Raw genomic sequence first — 23,709 nt, forward strand, 5'->3', positions numbered from 1 at the left:
TGCAGGCGCTGATTACACTGGCGCTTTACAGCGCTGCATTCGCTGCGCTCAGGGGGGGTGTTTTTTCACACCCCTGAGCGCAGCAAGTGCAGCGCTGTGAATTGCCAGTGTAGCCAAGGCCTTAGTGCCAGAAGCTGGAATTGGGTGACAGATTAGATCATTCAGTAATTGCCTTGTTCTGTTAATTCCCTCTGAAACATCTGGCATTGACCGCTGTTGGAAGACAGGACACTGGGGTAGACGGACCATGGGGCTATCTGATGTTCTTAGGTGTCTGGATTTGAGGCATGATCCTGTAAGGTGCTGAGCACCTGCAAATATTTTCATTATAAGGAACTGGAGAGCCCTCAGCACCTTATATTGAACTTGCATTAAAATCAATAGCAAAACTCATAACTTCTGTGGGAGCAGATGCGAGGCCTATGAGTGACTAATGCAGGGGTCGGCAATGTTTGGCACGCGGCTCGCCAGGGTAAGCACCCTGGCAGATAGGGCCAGTTTATTTACCTGCTGACGCGGCAGGTTCGGCCGATCGCGGCTCCCACTCGCCGCGGTTCGCCGTCCCGGGCCAATGGGGGCGGCGAGAAGCAGCACGGCGAGGGACGTGCTGGTCGTGGCTTCCCGCCGCCCCCACTGGCCAGGGACGGCGAACCGCGGCCAGTGGGGGCCGCGATCGGCCGAACCTGCCGCATCAGCAGGTAAATAAACTGGCCTGGCCTGCTAGGGTGCTTACCCTGGCGAGCCGCGTGCCAAACGTTGCCAACCCCTGGACTAATGTCTCCTGAGAGAGAAAATAAAGGGGGAATAAAGGACAACACTGCTACTCAGCATCTGCAATGTGTTACATGTACCATATATTATCATGATACTGTATTTGAACTTATTTGTTGTAGAATTTTTTGACAGTGCCAAACTCTACCACAGTGTTGTACTACAACTCTAGTCGGTGTTATTTTGTGAGCAAACATCACTGACTCTATTTAAAACTGAGTGGTCAGCCTGTTTTCTGCCTGGTTTGCAACACAGCAGCTCAGTTCCTCCTGGGACTCAGTTTTGCTCAGGTTCTTCTCTAACGCCTCATACATAAAATTAAACTACATTATAATGAATTACAAAATGAGTATTAAATGCCTCCCATTCAGATGAAGTCATCTTGTTTTATCTCACTGTACTAAAAGCAACCCATATGCTTCTCAAACTTTATAACTCTTTGTGTTCTCTCTTTCCTTCAGCCATCTTTTTAGGCAGGGTCTTTGTCCAGAACTCCACTCTGTTCTCTTTCAATTTCTTTGCTGCTTTCTGCTTTAAGTCTATTATAAGGTATTGTTCATCCACATTATACGCTGGCCATGTCACCAAACCTTCATCATTAGGATTTCTAGAAAAAAATACAGTGAAGAATCATCTTGCCACTTTTCTATCATTGCAATGAAAACTGCACAACACAAGTGTTCATTCATTAATTGTCAAGAGTCAGATTACTTGGGGAGGGGGAAGGACACAGTAGTGGTTAATTCAAGCTTTGCTCACAACCCCACAATCTCTGGATGTTTCTGCTAAAATGATCTGTCATTAGCAGTGAAACAGATAATGTTGACATTTAAATTTTCTTCATTAGGTTTCAGCTCTAATGCTTCATTATATGCGTATGATAGCTCAAGCCCTTGGACCTAATTTTTCTGTTTATCTGCAGGTTCAGTAAGATGGTCCTGCAGTAGATCACATTTGGCACCTTTTCTTTGCAACCACAGGAATTTGAAACTAGTTTGTTTTGAAATGAAATCTTAAACTCTGCAGAAATATGGGGCCCACCGGAAAAGTGCTGGCATAGTGTTTTCAGCAGCAATGACAAAATCTGACCCCTAATGAATGTATTATAAGTCTCACCCTTTTCGAGCAAAATTAGCCCAGTATTTCATAATTGTTCTGCTGAGTTTACCCTCTTCTTCTGTAGCATCACCTGAAGGCAAGATATGAAATGTAATGTCAGCACAAAGATTATACTAATATAGGTGCACTCAGAATTGATTCCAATTAAAAAGTATCGATAGTTCACTACTATAAGACAGGAAACAAAGATCACATCTCCTATATTTTTACAGCAGTGAGCCTGCTAATAGGGCTCAAATAATAATGTCACAGTTACTGGGCGAACTGCACCTCTGCCCCTTTCCTGGTTCTCTGCCCAGGTCTCAGGCCTTTAGCCATCACCTGCCAAGGGGGGAATCATGCAATTCTCAAACTCTGAGATCAGATCCTCAGTAGCAGTCCCCTGATACTAATTATGATTGCTTCAGCAGGTCTGATCTAGGCTCAGACTCTACAGTCCTGTTCCTGCAGGGGCAAATACAGTGGTAATCAATTACCAACCAGGTTCCTTTAAAAAAACAAAGTACCATTAGAACAAAAAGCATTTTGGAGAAAACATACTTTAAAAACAATAAAACAGACTATATGCATGTCTAAGCTTATGAGGTACCAAACTGCCTTCCACACTAGGACCCTGGTAGGACTAGTTCCTTCAGCAGAGCCTGAAGCTTGTTTCCTTGTCAGAGCTCACTCCTGAACTTACAGCACAGTTTTTAATCACCTCCTTTCAAAGGAATCAAGTCACCTTTGAATTGTTTATAGCCCTTGATCTGGTAACTTTCAGCTCTGGCAAAACCAGGTTTTCAATTTGTTTTGAGACTGAACAGAGAGTCCTAGAAGCTAACAACTTGCCCAGTTGTCATTCAAGCATGTGCTTGGGTGTTCTTATTTGGGAAGCCATTGTGCTGCCTTCATGCACAGACTGACCCCTATACATTTGAGCATTATAGGCCTATAATAAACATTCCACAACCCCCAATATAAATTTGATCAATGCAGCCATACAGAAAATTCCAATAATCCAATATAAAATATTTTCACCTCACTGTCCCAGAAACATACAGTGTTCATACAACTGTTACATTTCAGTATTCACAACATTATTAGACATCAGTTCCACATGTCACAATAATGATACTTTAATAAGAATTCTTTAGCAAGCATAGAGACATCACCAGCTAAGAAGGGCTTTCCAAAAACATAGCCAGTTTCGTCGCCGTGATCCGCTTTTACAAAGTCTGGTCTAACACCTTCATATGAACTTGGTTGATGATGAAAATGATAAACGTAGACTAGGTTGCCAGAATCTAATAGAAAACAAAGTTAAGAAGAGTTCCAGTAGTAAAAATATATTCCACACAGAACAATACATTTTAATCAACAGCTACTTTGATAAGATGCTGGTAAAATGATAATCAAATAAATAATCAACAAAATGGCTATTAATACTAACTGGAATTCAGATGCAAACATACGTTACCAAAGATTAATGGAAAATAGTCATCTGCAGCACAATGAGCCCCAGACAGTCATAGAGCTGGTGCCAATAGAAAAAGTTCAGAAGTTCATCTGATACTAAACTATGCATTTGATTGTCCCTTAGACAGGACAATGTGAAGAACAGGAACCCCCTATATTCACTTCCATTGGTTTTCACTCTGTCCTACCCACTGCAGGAGGTATATGCCTGCTCCTTCCCTGCAAACAAGAATGGGGCTCAACCCCCTAAACCTGCAGCTCTTTAGCCTTCCTGTAAGGGACCATTTCTTCTACCGTGTGTACAGCTCTCCTGGCTTTCATGGTAACATGGTTCTTTCAGGATCAATGAAAGACAGAGCCATGGCCATGCATTTTTTTAAATAAAGTTTCATGACAGCAGGAGATTGGGGCTGAAAAGCTGTTGAGATGATCCATTACAGACACAGGGATATAGACAGGAACCTACTTCCTGGTCAGGCTTTGAACAATGATATTGGTAGGATGGAATTTAACCCTTTAAAAAAATATGTACTTAATTGGAAACTCACCTCTGCAATATCTAGCTGTTTGAATGCCTGGAACAACAAACACTGCATCTCCCATCAGTTCAAAAAGCCTATCTCGTAGCTGGGTAGGCTCCTCTATATTGCTTAGATATTCATTAGATAATAGATAAGTGAACTCAGCAGGAACATGCTAGAATGAACAATAAAGATACTTGTTATAATGATGATATTTATTAGAAACAACTGCAACATTTAGCAAGCTTCATTTTCCCTAGAACTCTTCAGCAGTCACTAGCTAACCCTATGAACACTGGACCATGTTGCCTCCTCCCACAGAAAATCCCACATCGTGGGGGAAGTACTCAAAACTTTGAGTTAGAAGTTGTGAGGTTGCCAACTCGTGCTCTCTTTGGGAGGAAGAGGTTTGCAGGACTGCAAAGGGGGCAGAGACCACTATATTAACATCCACACAAGTGTTATCAATCAGTAATGCTGATGAACAAACAGAAGTAGTGACACTAGCTCTAGTAAAAAGAACAGGAGGACTTGTGGCACCTTAGAGACTAACAAATTGATTTGAGCATAAGCTTTCGCGGGCTACAGCCCACTTCATCGGATGCATAGAGCAGTAAACTGCTCATCTTAATTAATTAGCCTCTTAGAGTTGGCAGGGCAACTCCCACCTTTTCATGTTCTCTGTATGTGTATATATATCTCCTCACTATATATTCCATTCTATGCATCCGATGAAGTGGGCTGTAGCCCGCGAAAGCTTATGCTCAAATCAATTTGTTAGTCTCTAAGGTGCCACAAGTACTCCTGTTCTTTGGATACAGACTAACACAGCTGATACTCTGAAACTAGCTCTAGTGACTTCCTTGAGAGCAATGCAACTTCGGTCTCCGCTGGAGGTCTCACCAAGACAAAATCATGGGATTTCCAGCCCTGCCCCAGAAAAAGCCTCCTCTAATTGGCTGCTTTGACCATTTGGTAGAAGAACTCTCCCCCTCCCTCTGCTCAGGAGCTAATAGGAGTTTTTTTGGGAGAGAAGAGTGAGCAGCCAATGGAGTGAAGGGGGAGGAAAGAGCCTGGGTGTTCAGGGTGGCTCTGTTCCCTCCTCCTTTATGTAAAAAATGGATCATTGTGCTCCTGTCTCTCCCCTCTTCCTCCCTGGCTGCAACACAGGCCTAGGAAGGGGAAAAGTGGATCAAGACCTCACAGAAGCTACAGAAGGAGCAGAGGTGTGCTGAGCAGCTGGTGGATCATGGATGTAGGGCGGGGGAGGGAAGTGTGTAAATTAACGGCTGGCCGGGGGGGTGGGTACCTGTGGGGCTGGGGGGTGGGGAACCACAGAATTAATTAATTAGAAGAGTGAGATTTGGAGAGAAGCTGGAAGTTCTGTGCCACTGGACAGCAACGAGAGCTCTGGCAGGAGGGGCTAGAATCACCTCACTGTATGCATTTGGGAGAGGTGGCAACATGGTACCTGCCACACACCCTGGGGTCTTCAAAAAACTGAAGACAGACCAAAAATGACTATGTTTTTGTTAAAACGATCTGATGATTTTTGGGCCAATCCCAGGATTTTTGAACTTTTGATGTTCACGATACTCCATAGGGACCTATTCTTCTCCACATGGGAATAACCTATATAGGCGAGCAGAAATTCCATGAGTTTCCACAGATTTCTCCCACTGGGGAAGGGAACCAAGGTTTACCCCCACTCCTTTCTGTCAGAGGCCAAGAGTTTGAAACCCCCAAATCTCTGATGGATGTAGGTGGACCTCAGGGATAAACTGGAGATATACTCCCTCTTCAAGTCCCTCACCTCTGTGCTGCTGCCTGGCCCTCCCAACTCCCTGCAGCCCCATGACAATGCAATACCTGCAGGAGCCATGCAACCAAGGGCTTTCTGGCCTGCAGCTGCCCATCGAAACCCTGTTAAAGAATGGGACTCCACCTCATGTGGGAGGAGGGGGAGGAAGAAGAGCATAGGTTATAGCAGATTTTGTGGGGTGTCTAATCTCAAGAGGGAGCAGGATTGTGCTTCTCTTCTCTTTCTGCCTGTTTGGCATGTTTCTATCAGCAGTATGTCGCCCTCTGTTCAGAAGTTTTAGCCCAGAATGAATCCCTCCCTCCCCCCATGATCTACACCTCTTCCCAAAAGGAAAGTCCTAGCCCAGCAATAAAGCAGTATGGTGTAAAATATTCTTGCACACTGTATTGAAAGTTGGGGCGGGAGATCTCACCTAGGACTATACCCATCATATGTGAATTAATCTGAAATAGTCTCTTACTGTAAAAAACTCTGAGCTCAGTAGCAATGAGGTTACTGTTTCTTTGTCCAACCCTTCAGTGAAAGCAGGATATTTCAACATCTGCACAGTAAAAAGAACATGACATTGCCCATGAATTCCTATATTTCTAAAGAGTTAACAGACTGGGTTATAAATAAAGCCCTTACAATCACTTACATTAGGAAGTAGCCATCCAAATTCATGCTTATTTGTCCCTATTATATATGGGACTGCATTGATTGCTTTTTCAGCCAGTAGCTCCTCAGGGCTCTTAGGAAAAAATACACCATCCAAAACTGCAGAGATAAATAGGGACTGCAGAAAAAAAAAATCCTTTGTTATTTATAAGTTACTTTTGCCTGTAGAAGATATTTCAAGTTTCCCACTGCAGACCTCAACCAAGCCTAAACAAGTGCCAGGTGAGCTCATATGTTATTAGTGAAAGTGTAAGATGTGTATGTAAGAGATGAATACACATTTCAATTCGTGTTCTGAGTTTCTCCTGCAGATTTTCTATCTGGCTTAACAATGTGTGTTCTGCCATTTGTATGTCAGATGCTCATGGCACATAGATAAGTCAGTCAAATTCCATCCTTGCTTACACCATTCCAACCCTACTGGGTAGGGTGACCATATTTCCCTATGCTGAATGTAGGACAGCTGGTGAAATTACTCGTATTCAAGAGAGTTCAACGGCAATCAATCAGAACTATGCAGTACAAACGTTCAAATTAACATCAAGTTGACTGAGCCTCTGTTAAAAAGAAACACTGCATAGATGGATTCTTTTTATTTACCTTACCTTTAAGGCTTTAGGGTTCACACAGGGAGGGGTGACACACACACCCCTACACACCCCTAGCCTCCCCCCCACACACAGGGAGAGGTGACACACACACACACACTCCCGTGCACCTCTCTCACACAGCGGGGGTGATCAACCAACCGACCAGACCCTCCCTGCCCGGCGCTCTCCGCCCTCCATGCCTGGTTGGGACTCCAGGATGGGCCTCCAGGAGATGCCTCTCCTGGTATTAGGCACTGTGTCTTCCCGAGGCAACACACTGGGGGGGGGCACACAAGGTCACATTCCCCCCCCCCCCCCCGATTTCTGCCAGGATTTACATCAGAATGTGGCCAGCAGCAGCTTTTTGGCACTGTGCAGGAGGGAAGGGACAGGAGCTGCTTCCAGCTGCAGAGGAGGAGGAGTGGGGGGAAGGGGTGACCTGGCGCGTCTTTGCAGAGCTCATCTCTTCTGCACTCCCTCCTTCCCCCCGTGGCTGGAAGCAGCTTGTCCCTTTCTGCCCGCACAGTGTAAAAAGGCAGCTAACACCGCCAGGCTGCTGCTGGCCACCGACATAACCCAGCTGCCTCCTGGCCCCCTGGCTACAGTGCAGGCAGGAATGGGTTAAGCCCTAAAGATGCATTGTGCACCAGGGCCCAGGCAACCTGACTGCAGGGGCTTCAGCGAACCTGGCCAGAGAGGTGGCTCAGCAGAGGAGGGTGCCTAGGGGATAGAGCAGTCCCACGCTCCCGGGGGGCAAGACCCAGGGCTGGGGCGTGAAGAGGGTGCTAAGCCTGTGTCCCGGGGGCTGCTGTGGAGCCTGCAGGTTCAGTGCATGAACAGGCTGGGAATTTCACCCCCCTTTTACCTCCCCTGCCACTCCAGAGCTTAGCTGAGGGGCACAGAGTCTTCCCCATGCTAGCACTGTGCAGGGCTTTGGCACATGCAGGTCTCAGCACCTCCTGGCCAGCACCCCAAGCCGGAGGGTCTTGGGCTTTCCCAGCACACCAGCCCAGCCAGAGGCAGTGGAGAAGGAAGGAAGGAGCCTGCTGGCCAGACTGTTGGTGAGCTCAGTGCTCTGACCATGGGCTGGTTCTCCGCACAGGGCTGGGAGCTGGACGCGTCCCACCGGGGGGATATGGAGGAGCAGTGGGACCGCGTGGGGCGAAGGGGCAAAGCAGGGAGAGGACAGCAAGAGGGGGAGCATGTAAAGGGCTGATGGGTGGGCAACAGAAGTAACACATAACTGGCTGCTGCCTGGCGCCTTCCTGCACTCACCAGCCACTGCAGTGCGCAGCCAGAGATGGCCGGAAATGGGACGGGGGGCAGAGTGCTGCTGGCCGAGAGTCTGCATGCAGCCGGGCCTGCGCTGATGGACCAGCCGAGGGAGCGGCTGGCCCCGCATGCTGCATCTTTGTCCAGCCTTGCACACCGACCCCCATCATTGGCCACTGGATCCGCCCCCAATCACTGCTGGTGGGCGGGCGACTGGCGAGAAGGGATCTGGCCAGCAGCAGGAACCACCGTGTGTGGGGGGGGAGATAGAAAATATGGGACAATTTGTCTGTTTTTAAGAAAAAGTCAGGACACCTGCAGGAGGGCTTACATACAGGACTGTGCCTTTAAAAACAGGACATCTGGTCACCCTACTACTGGGCATGCATATGTGTAAGTAAGGGCAGAATTAATTTATGTTGGGGTGTTGCAAAACAGTTCAGTAAGCTAATGTTGTGATGGGGAAAACCATGTAAGTGGGGCAATAAATTGCAATTTTGCAGAAAACAAAAATTTCAGATGTTCTATACTTTGTGCAAAGTTTTGATTAATCCTTAGTAAGATCCCCAAATATGCGGTGCATACTTCCTGCATGCCAGGTTAGAAAGCCATCCATCCAGTCCTAGTGGATACATTTAGCTGATGACCATGGTGGCACTGGGAGCTGTGAAAAAATGGGCCATTTTCCTTTTGGACATTTTCTCATTTGCTTGAATTCGCAAGCCTGCATTTTTCGTGTTTGTTCTTCCTGGGAAATTGTGAGTTTTGGTACATTCTTGCTGTGATTCCATCTCCCTTTTGAAAATGGGTTCATGACAGGACACAAATAGTTCAAAGCCCAAACACGAAATCAAAAAAAGTGTCACCTTTTCAGAGTCTCCAGATGATGCAGCATTCAAGTGTAGTGTTGTGAATTCCTGCATAAAGCAAGGAAGAGAAGAAAAGGATGAGTTATGTGATGGTTGCCACTTTTTCTAATCTTACAGCATACATTTTGTTTATTTAATTTCAGTAAAAGTTGCAGTGTCATTGCAGACATGAGCTACAGTGTCACCTATCATCTTCACCATTTCCGCCTGTCTTTTCCCTATGTCTGCATCTGCTTAACAACAAGCAGGGTTACCCTAGGAACTGCATCCGAAGAAGTGAGGTTTTAACTCACGAAAGCTTATACCCAAATAAATCTGTTAGTCTTTAAGGTGCCACCAGACTCCTTGTTGTTTTTGTAGATACAGACTAACACGGCTACCCCCTGATACTTGACACCTAGGAACTTAGGAACTGCCAAAGAAGAATACATCAGTGGTCCCTCTGCTGGCCTTCTGTGAGAATGCAATACATTAGAGGAAGGTTTCAGAGTAGCAGCCGTGTTAGTCTGTATCCGCAAAAAGAAGAACAGGAGGACTTGTGGCACCTTAGAGACTAACAAATTTATTAGAGCATAAGCTTTCGTGGACTACAGCCCACTTATGCATCCGAAAAAGTGGGCTGTAGTCCACGAAAGCTTATGCTCTAATAAATTTGTTAGTCTCTAAGGTGCCACAAGTCCTCCTGTTCTTTTATTAGAGGAAGGTGCGATACATGAGAGGAAGGGTGAATATCACTAATAAAGCATCCTATGCAATGATGCTACTTTATGGGAGAGGTGGCAGTTCAGTCCTGATCAGCTGAAGAATAAGGATAGGCAGGCCTTGACATTTTTATATTTTTCATTCTAATTTCAGATGCTACTCTTAGTATACTCTAAGTAGGGGCTAGTAGTTTATCATCACAAGTTATATAAAAAAATAGCATGGTTATGGTAAAACAAAATCTAAGGTCATAAATATAGAGAAAATTGCCCCGGTAATGTTATTTATAGCCAAATGGCCTTTGTTTTGCAATACAAATTTTTTAAAGTCATGCATTAACATTTAACAGATAGCTAAGATTGGGGTTTTCAAAGGAGTCTAAGGGTACCCAAGTTTACTAGGAGTTGGACATTGAACTCCCGTAGGGTGATTTGAAAATCCCATCCTAAAACTATTTGAAACTGCCATCCCAGTTCCTGTCAGTTCAGTCAAGGAAAGAACCACTCTCTGGTCTGCTTCCATGACTGTCTCTACCACAGCTGCAGGGACAATAGTGCTGCCCTGGTGCATCTCACACTTGCCCCATTACAGAAATCGTAGAGTCTGACACCTTTCCCCAGCACAACAAACCACTAGAGCTCCCGCTTCCCATGGTAGCCAGGCTTTAACGTGATGACTCCTAAGGTTCTCAGGGAAATGAGGCTAGTTGTTTACTGCCACCTCCACCACATGACAAAAACCTCAAATGTCAAAAGTTGTGAAAAAATCACAGAGGCCTTGATTCTGACAACAGCCATGACAGAAAATGTACCTTTAGTCAGACAAGTCTAATCTTCATTAGAAGCTTATTAAGATACTGTATTTGGCTTTGTGGTTTAATTAATATACACCATGTAATAGCACTGCTCTTTATCTGTTACATTTGTTACTTTTAATAGCGAGTGCACTCGTGCTCTGGTTATCAGTGAAGGTAAACACAAATGGCCCACTGTCCTCTCTGTCACTCATCACTTTATAAATGTCTGTCCTATCTCCTTTTATTCATTTTCTTTCCAAGGGCAATAACCCAAGTTATTAGGTATGGTTTATAACAAGGTAGCACTCGGAGACCCCAGTCACAATCAGGGCACCATTGTGCCGGGCAATGCAAATGCAAATGCGTGGTCCCTGCCCCAAAGCACTTATAATCTAGTGTCTTTAATTCCTCCTCTGATGCAAGCAGAAAGGGAAAATAAGCACACTCTTGGACCCAAGGTTGAAATCCTGTTTGTTTGCAGTAAAAGATGAACAGTCGCCACACACGGTGAGTTACAGTGCCACCTACCATCTTTAGCGTTATTTCTATTATTTCTTCCTCTGTCTTTTCCCTCAGACAATGAACCATTGCAGCAGAGCTGGTTGATTGGCAGCCAGATACCCTAGCAATTTTCTGCAATCAATAAAAAAAAAAGTCACTTTTAGTAGCTCTCTGTGGAGAATAACAACAACAATATTTGGCTCTTAGATAGCACTTTATCCCTTCAGTGTGCTGTGTACACATTAAGTTTTGGGTGGGTCTGGGATTTTTCTCTACCGTAGGAGAAAGGGAGCTCAGCTGTACATTCTGGACTTCGTATGTTTCAAAAGCTTTTCAAGGGATGATGCTGCAAATAAATCATGCAGCTTTGTGCACTTGCTGGTTTAATTTACTTTCTTAGAGCTTTACAAACATTAACTCATCATCACAAAACTCCTCCCAGGTAGGAAGATGGGAAAACAAAGGCACAGAGGTTAAATGACTTGAGCAAGACACAGAGCGCCTGTATCAGAGCCAGGATCACAACATTTAAGTGTTTCAGTCAGTCGCGTGCTTAGTAAACTACATTAGCTTTTCTCACATTTTGCGGCTAGAGGTCACACCTGTTGCTCAGCAGTGGAGTCAGCTGAGCCAGGGGCAGCGGAGATATGGGCAGCTAGCTGGAAGGGAACCCATGGAAGTCCCTAAGTGGCCAGTCCCAGAGCACCTCAAACTGGCCTAGTGGAATCCTCCAAAAACTCAAGTGTCTACAAACTATAGATTTCATTGGTTCCAGTATTGGATACTAATTGTATAAGGTGACATAGTCTCTAGGACATTTCTGCCTCCAATAAGTTTGGTTATAATTTTGCTGTAAACTCTTTCTAATTTGATTGTTGCAGGATGTAATAACAATACTTTGCATTTTTACAGGGCCTTTCACATGAGGAAGTCAAATAGCTTCACAGACGTTAATCAACTAAGCCTCACACATATCTGTCAGGCAGTTGAGGAGGCACATGTTTCTTGGGGGGCAGGGCAAATTCCAGTTCTGTTCCTTGTCCCTTCGTTCCCAGCAGTGACCCCATTCCAGTCCCCACACCTCTCACAGGGACCAAGGTACTCCCTCAGCTGGGGAGTCTCCCCTCTATCTCATCCACACAGTGCATGAGTGCTGTCCTTCTCAGTGGACTCTCCTACGCTGTGCTGTAGGGGAGCAGACTCCTTGTGTTCTGGGCTGCGACACCATTTGGCCCAGCCACCCCTCCATCTGGATGAAGGGGCAGCCAAGCCAAATTTAAGTGGCACTGCAACCCAGTGCACCCGGTTGCAATGCCACCCACTGAAATTTGGCCTGGCTGCCCCTTCATCTTTACAGAGGGGCGATCGAGTCAAATTTCAGTGGTGTTATGACCAGGCATCCAGAGAAACACTCCTAACTGTTCTGGGAGCAGCCATACTGATTTGGTACAGGTCTACTGCTTAAAAGTGGTCAGGCCATGCCCCCCCAGCTCTGTCTATGGAACTTTGAGCAAGTGCAAAAATCGGTGAGAAGGGGACATTCATCCATTCCCAAAACTGGCGCCGCTGCTGTCAGGTAGGTAAGTATTATCCTCTCCCTTTTTAACAACCAGTTAAATGGCACAGCTGGGAATAGAACTCAGGTTTCCCACTGGCAGTAATACAGAGGTAATCAATTATTTTTTGACAAGGTCCAAATTTCTTGGTTAAGGTATAGTCAAGGTCCAGACTCCAGAGAAAATAAAACGAAATTAACAGCAATAATGGTAATAAATAAACAAAAATATTTTGTGGTCTGTTCAAAAGCATCTGGCGGTCCAGATTTGGCCCACAGTCTGCCTATTGACTACCCCTGCTGTACTCTAACCACAAAACCACACTACGTTCCTTTACAATGGGTGCCATTTTTTTTTAAAGTGGGAGTAAGACTAAGCCAAAAATATGTGCGTACATGTGCATCTGTGGGTTTGAACATGCCAATATGATAAATATACATATAAATGTGTATTTGAGTATTAAAATATCAAGTATGCACAGTTTTCTTATTTCCACACAAACATGTAGATGCTCATGTCTACAGTTACTGTACATTTTTACAGGTGCAAGTCAGGTCCCAGCTTCTACAAATACAGCCTCGATATTACAAAGAACCTACATTAGCTTGTGCTTCAGGGTGACCAGTAAACAACATCTTGATTGTAACTCCACTCTCTGAGATGGCCTTATGGAACAAGCCATTTGCCAGAGGAGATAAGACCTGAAAAGCAGGAAAAGAGGGAGAGAGCACAAACAATCTATTTTGACCACTGAATCACAAACTGCAGTGTCACAAATTACGATTTAACACCATTATTTCACTTTTAAAAGCAAATATTATTAGACTATGTCAAATGCTCTGTAGACTCAATGGCTGATTTACTTCCAAACTCTCACAGCCTGGAGCAGATGATTATCCTGATTCCAAATATGCTGAGATTAAAAAAAAAAAAAATGGGTGTGCAATGCACCCCAAATGCATGTCTATCTGTTACGTGCTGTTACCATGGCTGCACACCCAGACTGGGTGACTGTATGTGCAAGTGACCCTTAACGCAGATCTTAAGTGGGGCAGAGGCACTAACTTGGAATTTTTACACCTGGGTGAATTTTACTCTCTCTGGCCACAATTTTGTTCCCTACCACAGCTGTTTAAAATAATTCTGTACTCAAGTTAATTAAAGAGGAATCAACACTTGGGCTCCTAAAACAAATAGGCGATTGTATGAAAAGAAGAGTTTCATTAATCAGAAAATTCTTTAATATCAAACTCTCCCCTCAGAGAAGGTTGATGTACCATGGTTCTCAGCTGCTTCAGTATCCAGTAATACTCAATCCTGTTGTCATCTCCCTGACTTTTCGCTCACAAACTCACAATAAAAATATAGGGCTGTTTTTTAAAACTCATTAGTGATTACTATAAAACCTACAAGGGCAGAAACACTGATTCCTCCCGCAGACTCTCCAAATATAGTGACAGATCCTGGATCTCCTCCAAAATGTTCAATATTTTCTTGAATCCACTGGAGAGCTGCCACTTGATCCAAATAACCCCAGTTTCCACGAGCATGTTCATCACCAGAGCTGAAAACAAGAGACTATAAAGGGAAGTAGATAGCCTGGAGTTTTATAACATACATTGTGTTATATAAAATATATCCAAGGATTGTGTCAAAGCTGGTAATGGAGCAAACACCTGAAAATGGAGCTCTTGGCAGTGTCAGAAAACAAGTGAGAAAACTCTGAACTCTGGAAAACTCAGGTCGGGACTAGGATCAGTTATCTAAATAGCACTCTTAGCCCTAGCCACTAGTGAAGCACAATCCAAGGGTATGTCTACGCTGCCGTCAGAGGTGTGATTGCAGCTCTTACAGTTATACCTGCATTAGCTTTAATCCAGCTATCAAATCTAGCTAAAAATAAAAGTGAAGACACAGCATGTCCCTGATATAGGCTGGCAGCACAAGTACGAGCCCAAGATTCCAAGAAGGGGCTTGTCCAGCTGGGTTCCATGCCACCATGTCTTCACTGCTTAGCTGTGCTAGCTAAAATAAAGCTAATGCAGATATGTCTACCTGAGCTGCAATCACACCTCCAGTTGCACTATAGAATAACAATGGCTTTTGGTGTTCAGATACTTTAGTGATGAGCACAGAATAAATGACAATAGCCCTAATGCCCCAATTCAGCAAAGAAGTAAAGAAGTTGGTGGGACTACTCATGGGTTTAAAGTTAGGCACAAGCTTAAACATCCTGTTGAACCGAGGCTTGAATACAGCAGTGCATAGTGCAAAGATAGATTAGATAAACCTGCCTAAGAATTAACCCAAAGTCCTACAAGATGATATTTTTCAGGTCAGATTTTCCTTTCCTTTCCCCTGAGAGAAGGGCACCTGAAGTAGAGTATAAAAATAAAGCAGATAATCAAAAAGAACAGGAGTACTTGTGGCACCTTCGAGACTAACAAATTTATTAGAGCATAAGCTTTCGTGGACTACAGCCCACTTCTTCAGTATGCATCCGAAGAAGTGGGCTGTAGTCCACGAAAGCTTATGCTCTAATAAATATGTTAGTCTCTAAGGTGCCACAAGTACTCCTGTTCTTTTTGCGGATACAGACTAACACGGCTGCTACTCTGAAACAGATAATCAAAGAGATCAGATTATAACTGTGTTCAAGATATAATTGAAAACTGGTAGTTTTCAGAGGGTTATTAATATGCTTACTGGTAAATTTCACAAACTTGGGATGCAGGTGTAAAATGTGGAAAAGAAGAATGGACGCTGCGTTAAAGGAGAATTAAGCATGTGACTTAAGGAGAGATGGATGTGCGATCAATCACTAAATATCTTTGGAATTTCTGCTGTGTGGATGACATCTTTATAATGATCCTGTCCTATTGTGGCTTCCTGGTCTTTTTTCCTTTAATGTACAACCCACTGTCCGAAGCCCTACAGATGGGCATCATGTTGGTTTTGGTTCCAGGTAAATATATCTGTTCTCCAATATTTATTTGGGTGCATTGGTGTTATCCTATACTTGTTTTCCTTGTCTTTGGAAGAGGGTATTTGCAGGTAATTTATTTGTATCCTTGATCTTTGGTACCCAAATCAATCCTATTGTGTAAAAAAACACAAATAGGCTGAAGTGCTAGTTCACTGATCCAAACTTTCCCAAAGTTCAGGTAATGCTTAGCCAGGCTATGGATCTGAACTTTCCCACAATTTTAGGGCACTTAGGTCCAGGGTTTTGGTTATGGCCATCTCAAATTAACGATAAAACAAATATGAGTAAGAAACAAAAACGTATAGTCCTTTCTCTTTTAGGCTTCTGCCTATATGCAGCAGAATTCCTTAAACAGCTTATTGGCTAGGTGGCATTAGGGTTTTCACTCAGGTTTCCCCACAGAAGGATGAGTTAATTTGTTATGGCTTGTGAGTTAAGACACTTTATACTGGATTGACATATGCTTGTCTTTTTCAGACTCAACCACTGGGGAGTACTGGTGATGGGAACATTATCCTGTGTGCATTTAGGGCACAATGTCTTACCTAAAATATCCAAGGATCCCTAGTCTGTATTGAATTGTTACAACTACCACATTTTCAAAGGCTGATAGTGCTGACCCATCATATGTTGAAGCTGCACCAATCACTAATCCACCTCCATGGATCCATACCATGACCTGAAAAAAGCAGGAAGAGTTAGTCACCTACATCTGTAACACCCTGATATTACTTCAGGTGTCAAATTCAAACCAGAGGGTTGCTATTTTTGCTGTGATAAAGTACTATTTTGTGCTATTGCACAACACGACAATTCTTGCTGGCTCAGCTGCTTGAGAGTATAGTAAAAAAAGTGGTAAGACTTTTTTCGAGTCTGCACATCTCAGTTTTAAAGATAAATTATTATTTTATTAAATATTTATATTGTTATTATGCTGTTTTGTAGGGCTTACAATCTAAAGACACAAACAGACCAAGGGTAGGGGATGGGAATAGAACTTGCAAGAAGAGAAATATGGGGAAAGATTGACCCAGATTTGATGGTTACAAATTGTAGGGAGTTTAGGTTTTTTTATTTTTAATTGGTGTAAGAGATAGAGAAGAAGGGAGCAGGAAAAGGAAAGAAAAAGAAAGGGAATAGTTACCCCTGTTTCTTCAATTCCAAGTGTCCTTGCAGAGTACTTCGTACACTAACAGAGATTCTATTTTCAAAGGACAATAAGGTTTTTCTTAGCTTACTTAGGAGACTAGCATGTACCCCTAGAAACTGGCATGATATAGCAGTCTCTTTGGATCTCAGATCTAAGAAAATTCGCATGGTATGAAATATACAGAATGGCATGAAGAATAAAATAGATGTTCATGAAATGTGGAAAATAATTCTGAGTTACAGTAACAGAAAATGGGAAATAAAATAAGAAACCACCAAACTGAGGCAGGTGCCTTCAAGTCATCCAGTTATGACAGGGCACATTTTTACTATTTACTTAGTTTCTCTCTTTTCAGAGTTTTGTGAAGGAAAAAATGTGTCACATACAATAACTTATTTAACATTTCAGTAAATAATTATAAAATATTAGAGGGTTTATATGTTGTAAGTCTCAACAAATGTTTTAAAAATATGAACATGCAACTAGATAGATTGGTCCAATTTTCAAAAGCAGCCCCTAAAACTGCACCTGCAAGTTTGCATACAGTGGTAAAGTGCTGTGAAGTTTCTCTTATGGAATCAAATTGAGCCCTGCAGTATGTAGGCACTGACCTCCCTCAATGGGAGTTGTGCCCCCTTACACCAAGATATAATTTGATCCATGGAGTTACACCAGGGATGAACTCCTGGCACCGATTTTGCAGTAAATTTGCTTACAGGTAACATGTCCTTGTCTGAGCTGGCAGGTGTGTACACGTTTAGGAACAAACAGTCTTCGGAAACTTGGAAAGGAAGTTTTTCTTTTCTATTAGTAAATGCATCCGATAGCTGCTGCCCAGACACTGGGTCCTGTAGGCACCTTAACAATTAAAAATATATCAATAATATTCAACAGAATCAGAGTAACAAAAACCATCAGATACTCCATCCACAATAAATACAGCAAATCCACCTGTGATAGGTTTTCAGATTGTTGGCAACAGAGAATCATATCACTGTTTTCCATTTTTAACATAAAAACATTTGCTTCCCTGTGACTGCCAGCCAAAAGTGCATTAAGGAGTCATACAGACAATGGCCACAGCCTCCAGCAGAACACACTGGGGCTTGGTCTACACTACCCCCCTAATTCGAACTAAGGTACGCAACTTCAGCTACGTGAATAACGTAGCTGAAGTTTGAAGTACCTTAGTTCGAATTAGTTCGAACTTACCTTGGTCCACACTCGGCAGGCAGGCTCCCCCGTCGACTCCGCGGTACTCCTCTCGGCGAGCTGGAGTACCGCAGTCGACGGCGAGCACTTCCGGGTTCGACTTATCGCGTCCAGACTAGACGCGATAAGTCGAACCCAGAAGTTCGATTTCCAGCCGTCGAACTTGCGGGTAAGTGTAGCCAAGGCCTTACTTGCAGACTTTTTCGAAACACCATAGCAATCTGCCTGCAAATGGGCAGGAACTAAGACATATAAGAGCCTCCTTGCAGTTGTTGTCATTCAGTGGAAATGCAAGTGGATTCTTTTTCACCTTATATTCCCCAATCATGTAGCATATTATAGATCTTAATCACGTCTCTTAATGAACTACTGGAAGGTATGTTGACACTACAGTGATGAGGGCAGAATAAGAACCGCAATAGAATAGACTGCCCTCAACTTCATATATGTAGCATAGCATTGGGAATGTGATTCATATGGCATTTAGTCCCTCCAATGTTTCTTAGCTCCTCTTCAGTTCTACTCCTGAGGTATATGTTTCATAAACATTACTAATTGGAGATTCAAAAGCCCCCCAAGGGAGAACATCATTGATGAAGAGTGGGAGTGGTCCATGGCTAATGCCAAATAAATATCCTGAGACTTACCTTTAAAACTCACCTATGTTAACAGTCTACAGGCATTAACAGACCCCAGTTAAATGGTTCCACCAGAGCTCATTTTGCTAGATTTATTTTGCCATGAGTGTCAGTATTGTGTTCCTCCTTATTACACATTCCTACCCACCCATATGTTCATGTCACTGTCTTACATGGGTGGGTAGGAAGTTGCATCTCTGAGACCCTTCCATGGCTCAGCTGGCTCCGGTGGGGAAAATCTCAAAGGTCCAACAGGCGGCTTTGCAAAAGGAATTCCCAGGAAAATATCTACATATGTCTCAGCTCCATCAGCTTTGATTTGCTGCCCTCGGAGTTTCCCATATTTGGTAACCACTTCTGGGTGTGCAGCATTTTGTCCTGTGAAACATATACATAAAATCAGATTATATATCGGGAGGTTCAAAATGACCTGACAAGTTTCTAAGTGCTTCAGATGTTTATGCATGTACCTTTGATTTCTTTTAAACATTTCATACAAAATATTTCAATAAATATTCACGAGCAAGTAAAAAAAAAACCCAAACCGTATCAATTTTAAGTCTACCCATGCTTCTGAGAGATCTGTATTAGGGTTGCCAATTTTGGTTGGACGTATTCCTGGAGATTTCATCACTTTGCATAATCTTTAATAAACCATTAATCTTTAATTCCTCGAGATATCAGGACAATCCTGGAAGGTTGACAACCCTAGTCTGTATATTGAATTCATTTATTATCAAAATATATGTTGTTCTTACAGGCAACTTGTTGCATAATAAATGTATGCCTGTAAAGTAGAAAGGTTTAATATTAAACTTGACCTCAATGCATGTATAATACAGAAATCATTATGTTGATTAATTGTTGGCTATGTGTTAAAGATATCAGTAGCAAAATAGTTGCTTATATGTCTTTCAAAAGTATGACCATTGTGCTATTTTAACAAATGGAAGTATTATTAAAGAAAACCTGGCCGCCATGTTGATTGCCATGTAATGGCAACACTGCATTATTATTGTTTTAAAAAAACAACAGTGTTTCTTTAATTATCTTGACAAGAAGTGAAGTGCTGACCCTCTCTCCCCTTCCTCGGGGCATTCTTCCTGCATCTTTATCAGCTTTGGGCTGATGGGGGCGTGACGTTATCTGACTAAAATATGACTGTATAGATCATTGTTGCAACCACTGTTATATATTTGTAGCAAATATTGTACAAAGGTTGTCGAGTAAGCTGTCTATGAAAAAGTTATGATTGGCTGGTTATGATTATGCTATCTGTATGCATGTATCATTTTTGTATGTGAAGTTATAAGTATTGGCTCTATACTTGGATTTCAAATGTTTGCTCCTGGGGTAACGCCCACAAAGTAATTAGCCAGCACATCTTGGAGGGCCTATTCTAATTGAGTGGCCCATCAAAAGAACATTTAACTGACAATGACCCTGGGAGACGCCTATCTACACTTAATGAAATTTCCTGCTGTGACTAGGTGAAATGCACAGGCATGTGACTTGCCCATGTAACTCCAAACTCCATCTTGTTGCTGTGATTTTCCACAATAAAAACAGTGGAATGCCCTCCACATGGCAAAAGCTATAAAAGGCCCTGGAAACACCTCCATTGCATCTTCAATCCTGCTTCTTACCTCTGAAGGAAACTTGCTACAAACTGAAGCTCTGAACAATGGACTGAATGACCCATCCAAGCTGTGGCTGTACTCCAGAGACTTGACTTAAGCCAGCAGTTTATTCCATCACTGCTACAATCCTGAACCAAGAACTTGGCCATTACTGTGTGTAAGTGATTCCTTTAACCAGTTTGAACTCTCACCTTTCTTTCTTTCTTTCTTTCTTTCTTTCTTTCTTTCTTTCTTTCTTTCTTTTTCTATTTATAAATAAACCTTTAGATTTTAGATACTAAAGGATTGGCATCAGCATGATTTTTGGGTAAGATCTAAGTTATATATTGACCTGAGTGTGTGTCTGGTTCTTTGGGCTCAGAAGCACCTATTATTTGATGAGATGGGTTGTAAAGAACCACTCATCTCTGGATCCAGTGTTTTTGGTGGTGATATAAGAACTGAATGCCTGAGTAAATTGCCTTTATGTTTTCTTGTTAGCCAGTGTATTTTTAAAGTTTGTGTATTTAATGAAAGGAATTCAGCAGCCTTAACTCCATTTTAAGGCAGGTTTTTTTAAATTTGATTTTGGACAGTAGTTTGGCTAAGGCAGGGATGTTTACATCCATATTCAATTTAGGTTGAGATTTGGGTTAAAGACCAAAATGGAGCTTGGGTTTGGGTTCAGCAGCATTGAAATATCACAAGTTGTTCACATGAGATGTCAGCGCAAAATGGTTTAAAATTTGCAAAACCAGTTGTTCTTTCAAGATTTCTGCCGCTTTGGATGAACTTAAGTTGGATCCAGAAAATAGGACTCTTCCAGTTTTACATTCTACCTGGAACTGAAACCACAGAGAGAATTTACATCTAGGGATTTGACTCCACACCCTGAACTCCAAAATTGAAGGGACTGGATTTGAAGATCTGTTATATAGTTAGAATTCGGTTTACAGAACACTCTGTAATTATCAAAACTAAGAAATGAGACTGAATTTTACTATTATTATAGGAGCCTGAACATGGATCAGGATCTGATTGCGCTCACCCATCCATAAACTGAGTATGGAAAATTTAATCTCCAGAGCCAGACTGCTTTATATACAGTGTAATGGGGAAAATGTAGTCAGTAGTTGGTAATATCAACAGTGAATTAATCACCCAGCATGCCCTGGATGTCATAGGGTACATCTACACTTACCGGAGGGTCCGGCGGCAGGCAATCAATGTTCTGGGATCGATCCCGGAAGTGCTCGCCGTCGATGCCAGTACTCCAGCTCGCTGAGAGGAGTACGCGGCATCGATGGGGGAGCCTCCCTGCCGCGTCTGGACCCGCGGTAAGTTCGGACTAAGGTACTTCGAATTCAGCTACGTTATTAACGTAGCTGAATTTGCGTACCTTAGTCCGAAATGGGGGCTTAGTGGGGACCAGGCCATAGTGTCTCACTACACAGGTTTGATACACAGCCCTAATACAAATCTTAATTTTTACAAAAGGGTAAAAAGCAGCCAGGGCAGTGCTTAAAGCGATCTGAAAAAAGTGGGGGCTGGGGGGGGGTATCATAATCTGGGAGCAGCCACTTTGGTAAGACAGTGCTTACAGTGCACCCTTCTGCAATCTGGCTTGATTTTTTTTCGGAGTCTGTGACCCCTTGCAATCCCTCCCAATTTAAGCACGGGGCCAGGGAAAGCATTTTTAATGTGTAGAAAAGTGGCAGCAACTGGAAGTACTGGCACTGCAAGTTAGTCTGGTCTGGTGTCTTTTACCCTGAACTGAGTCTAAACCAGGGGTAGGCAAGCTATGGCACGCGAGGTGATTTTCAGTGGCACTCACACTGCCTGGATCCTGGCCACCGGTCCAGGGGGCTCTGCATTTTAATTTAATTTTAAATGAAGCTTCTTAAAAGCTTCATTGTAAAATCCTTATTTACTTTACATACAACAATAGTTTAGTTATATATTATAGACTTATAGAAAGAGACCTTCTAAAAACGTTAAGATGTATCACTGTCACGCGAAACCTTAAATTAGAATGAATAAATGAAGACTTGGCACACCACTTCTGAAAGGTTGTCTACCCCTGGTCTAAACCAAGAGAATGCAAATGTCAATGCTGTATTGCACTGACCAAACAGACTTCTGCTTTTAACTGTGCACATAGGGCCAGATTCATTTCCAACACAACTTCAGGAAGATCCTGCCCACACTACAAGTAGAACCACTCCTGGGAATTCAGTCACAGCACCGCTTACCCCTAGTTACTATTGCTAACATGGTGTTGTGCAGAGTGGACTTTCATAACCTGCAATCAGACCAGGCTTGCAGTACAAAGAGCCCCTGGTTGTGTTATTGTTCCTCCTGCTGCATCCATGCCAGCTGCCTCTGGCACAAGTGAGGGGAAAAGAACTTTCTGAGCCCTATGAAAAAGTGCTCAGGATCTGATCCAGATGCAGCTGAAGTCCAGGTTCTTTGGGAAGGGAATGTAGCTCGCTGTTTAGAAGGCTCTGTGTCAGGGCTGGCTCCAGGCACCAGCTGAGCAAGCTGGTGCTTGGGGCGGCAGATTGTTCAAGGCGGCATTCTGCCCAATCCTAGGGCAGCACGGCCATTTTTTATTTTTTTTTGTTTGTTCCGCTCCAGCCGCCCTGTAGGGGGCAGCGGCGCGGAGCATCCTCTTCCTTCCCTCCCCGCTGACTGGAGCGGAGCCCTCACGGCAGGCGGCAGGAGGCGGCGCAGCGGGAAGGGTCACGTGGCAGCGCCCCTGCTGTCGCCCTGGCTGCTCCCTTCTCTCTCTCTCCCGCCCACTCCCTCCTCCTCCCCTCCCCCCCAGCTGGTCCCCCTGCACCCGCGCTCCGGCCGCGCCGCAGGTTTGTTGTTGTTTTTTTTTTGCTTGGGGCGGCCAAAAAGCCAGAGCCGGCCCTGCTCTGTGTAAATCTGTAGCACTAAATAAGTATTTTTATTGCTGTTGAAGTAATACTAGTTAATGAATATTAACGCAGCTGTACCTGTTCCACTAAGGGGAGTGCCCTTCACAATCACATGGGTGTAATGCAGACACTATAAGAACTAAACTTGCAACAAACAGGCACATGCCTGAAAACAGGAAAATGAAAAGCATTTAAGAACCCTCTGATATTCAGACTATCATATTTCTTCCAAACAATGTATGAGTGCCCAGCTCCTGTGTTAAAACAACACATACATGCCATGCTGCTCCCAACTCACCGTACTTAAATTTTTCTGTTCCCCCAGGAGAAGCAATAGTGTAAAATATTTTAAAATCTTACCGTTAACTGTAAGGGTTGTGAACCAGGCTGCAAAAATCAGGGACAGCAGCAAGATATTCTCACCAGTCGACATTTTGCAGGGTGCTACTGTAGTCAGGGGGCCAGTTCCGTGCTTTAAATAGTCAGTCAAGCACAAAGGTTACATAAGAGTAACATCCAATATCTTACATAATTTCAGACATGGCT

General features: G+C 43.4%; 1 protein-coding gene across 2 annotated transcripts; it reads right to left on the reverse strand.

Moving 5' to 3' along the window:
• Positions 1-1,130: 1,130 nt before the first annotated feature.
• On the reverse strand, positions 1,131-23,709 carry LOC101935720 (fatty acyl-CoA hydrolase precursor, medium chain-like). 2 transcript variants are annotated; one of them, XM_005289944.5, is made up of 14 exons: positions 23,524-23,709; positions 18,794-18,998; positions 17,487-17,628; positions 16,166-16,299; positions 14,045-14,198; positions 13,234-13,335; positions 11,106-11,210; positions 9,077-9,127; positions 6,329-6,466; positions 6,152-6,232; positions 3,897-4,044; positions 3,045-3,176; positions 1,888-1,960; positions 1,131-1,378 (listed from the first exon to the last, which is right to left on the reverse strand). In XM_005289944.5, the coding sequence occupies exons 1-14, from the start codon at positions 23,594-23,596 to the stop codon at positions 1,201-1,203; spliced, it is 1,716 nt and encodes a 571-aa protein (XP_005290001.2). In that variant the 5' UTR covers positions 23,597-23,709; the 3' UTR covers positions 1,131-1,200. The 2 variants fall into 2 exon arrangements, with proteins under 2 accessions (XP_005290001.2, XP_065423304.1); XM_065567232.1 differs by lacking the exon at positions 23,524-23,709 and having other exon boundaries at positions 18,794-19,125.

Source organism: Chrysemys picta, chromosome 14 (genome assembly GCF_011386835.1).
Source record: "Chrysemys picta bellii isolate R12L10 chromosome 14, ASM1138683v2, whole genome shotgun sequence".
Lineage (NCBI taxonomy): Eukaryota > Metazoa > Chordata > Testudines > Emydidae > Chrysemys > Chrysemys picta.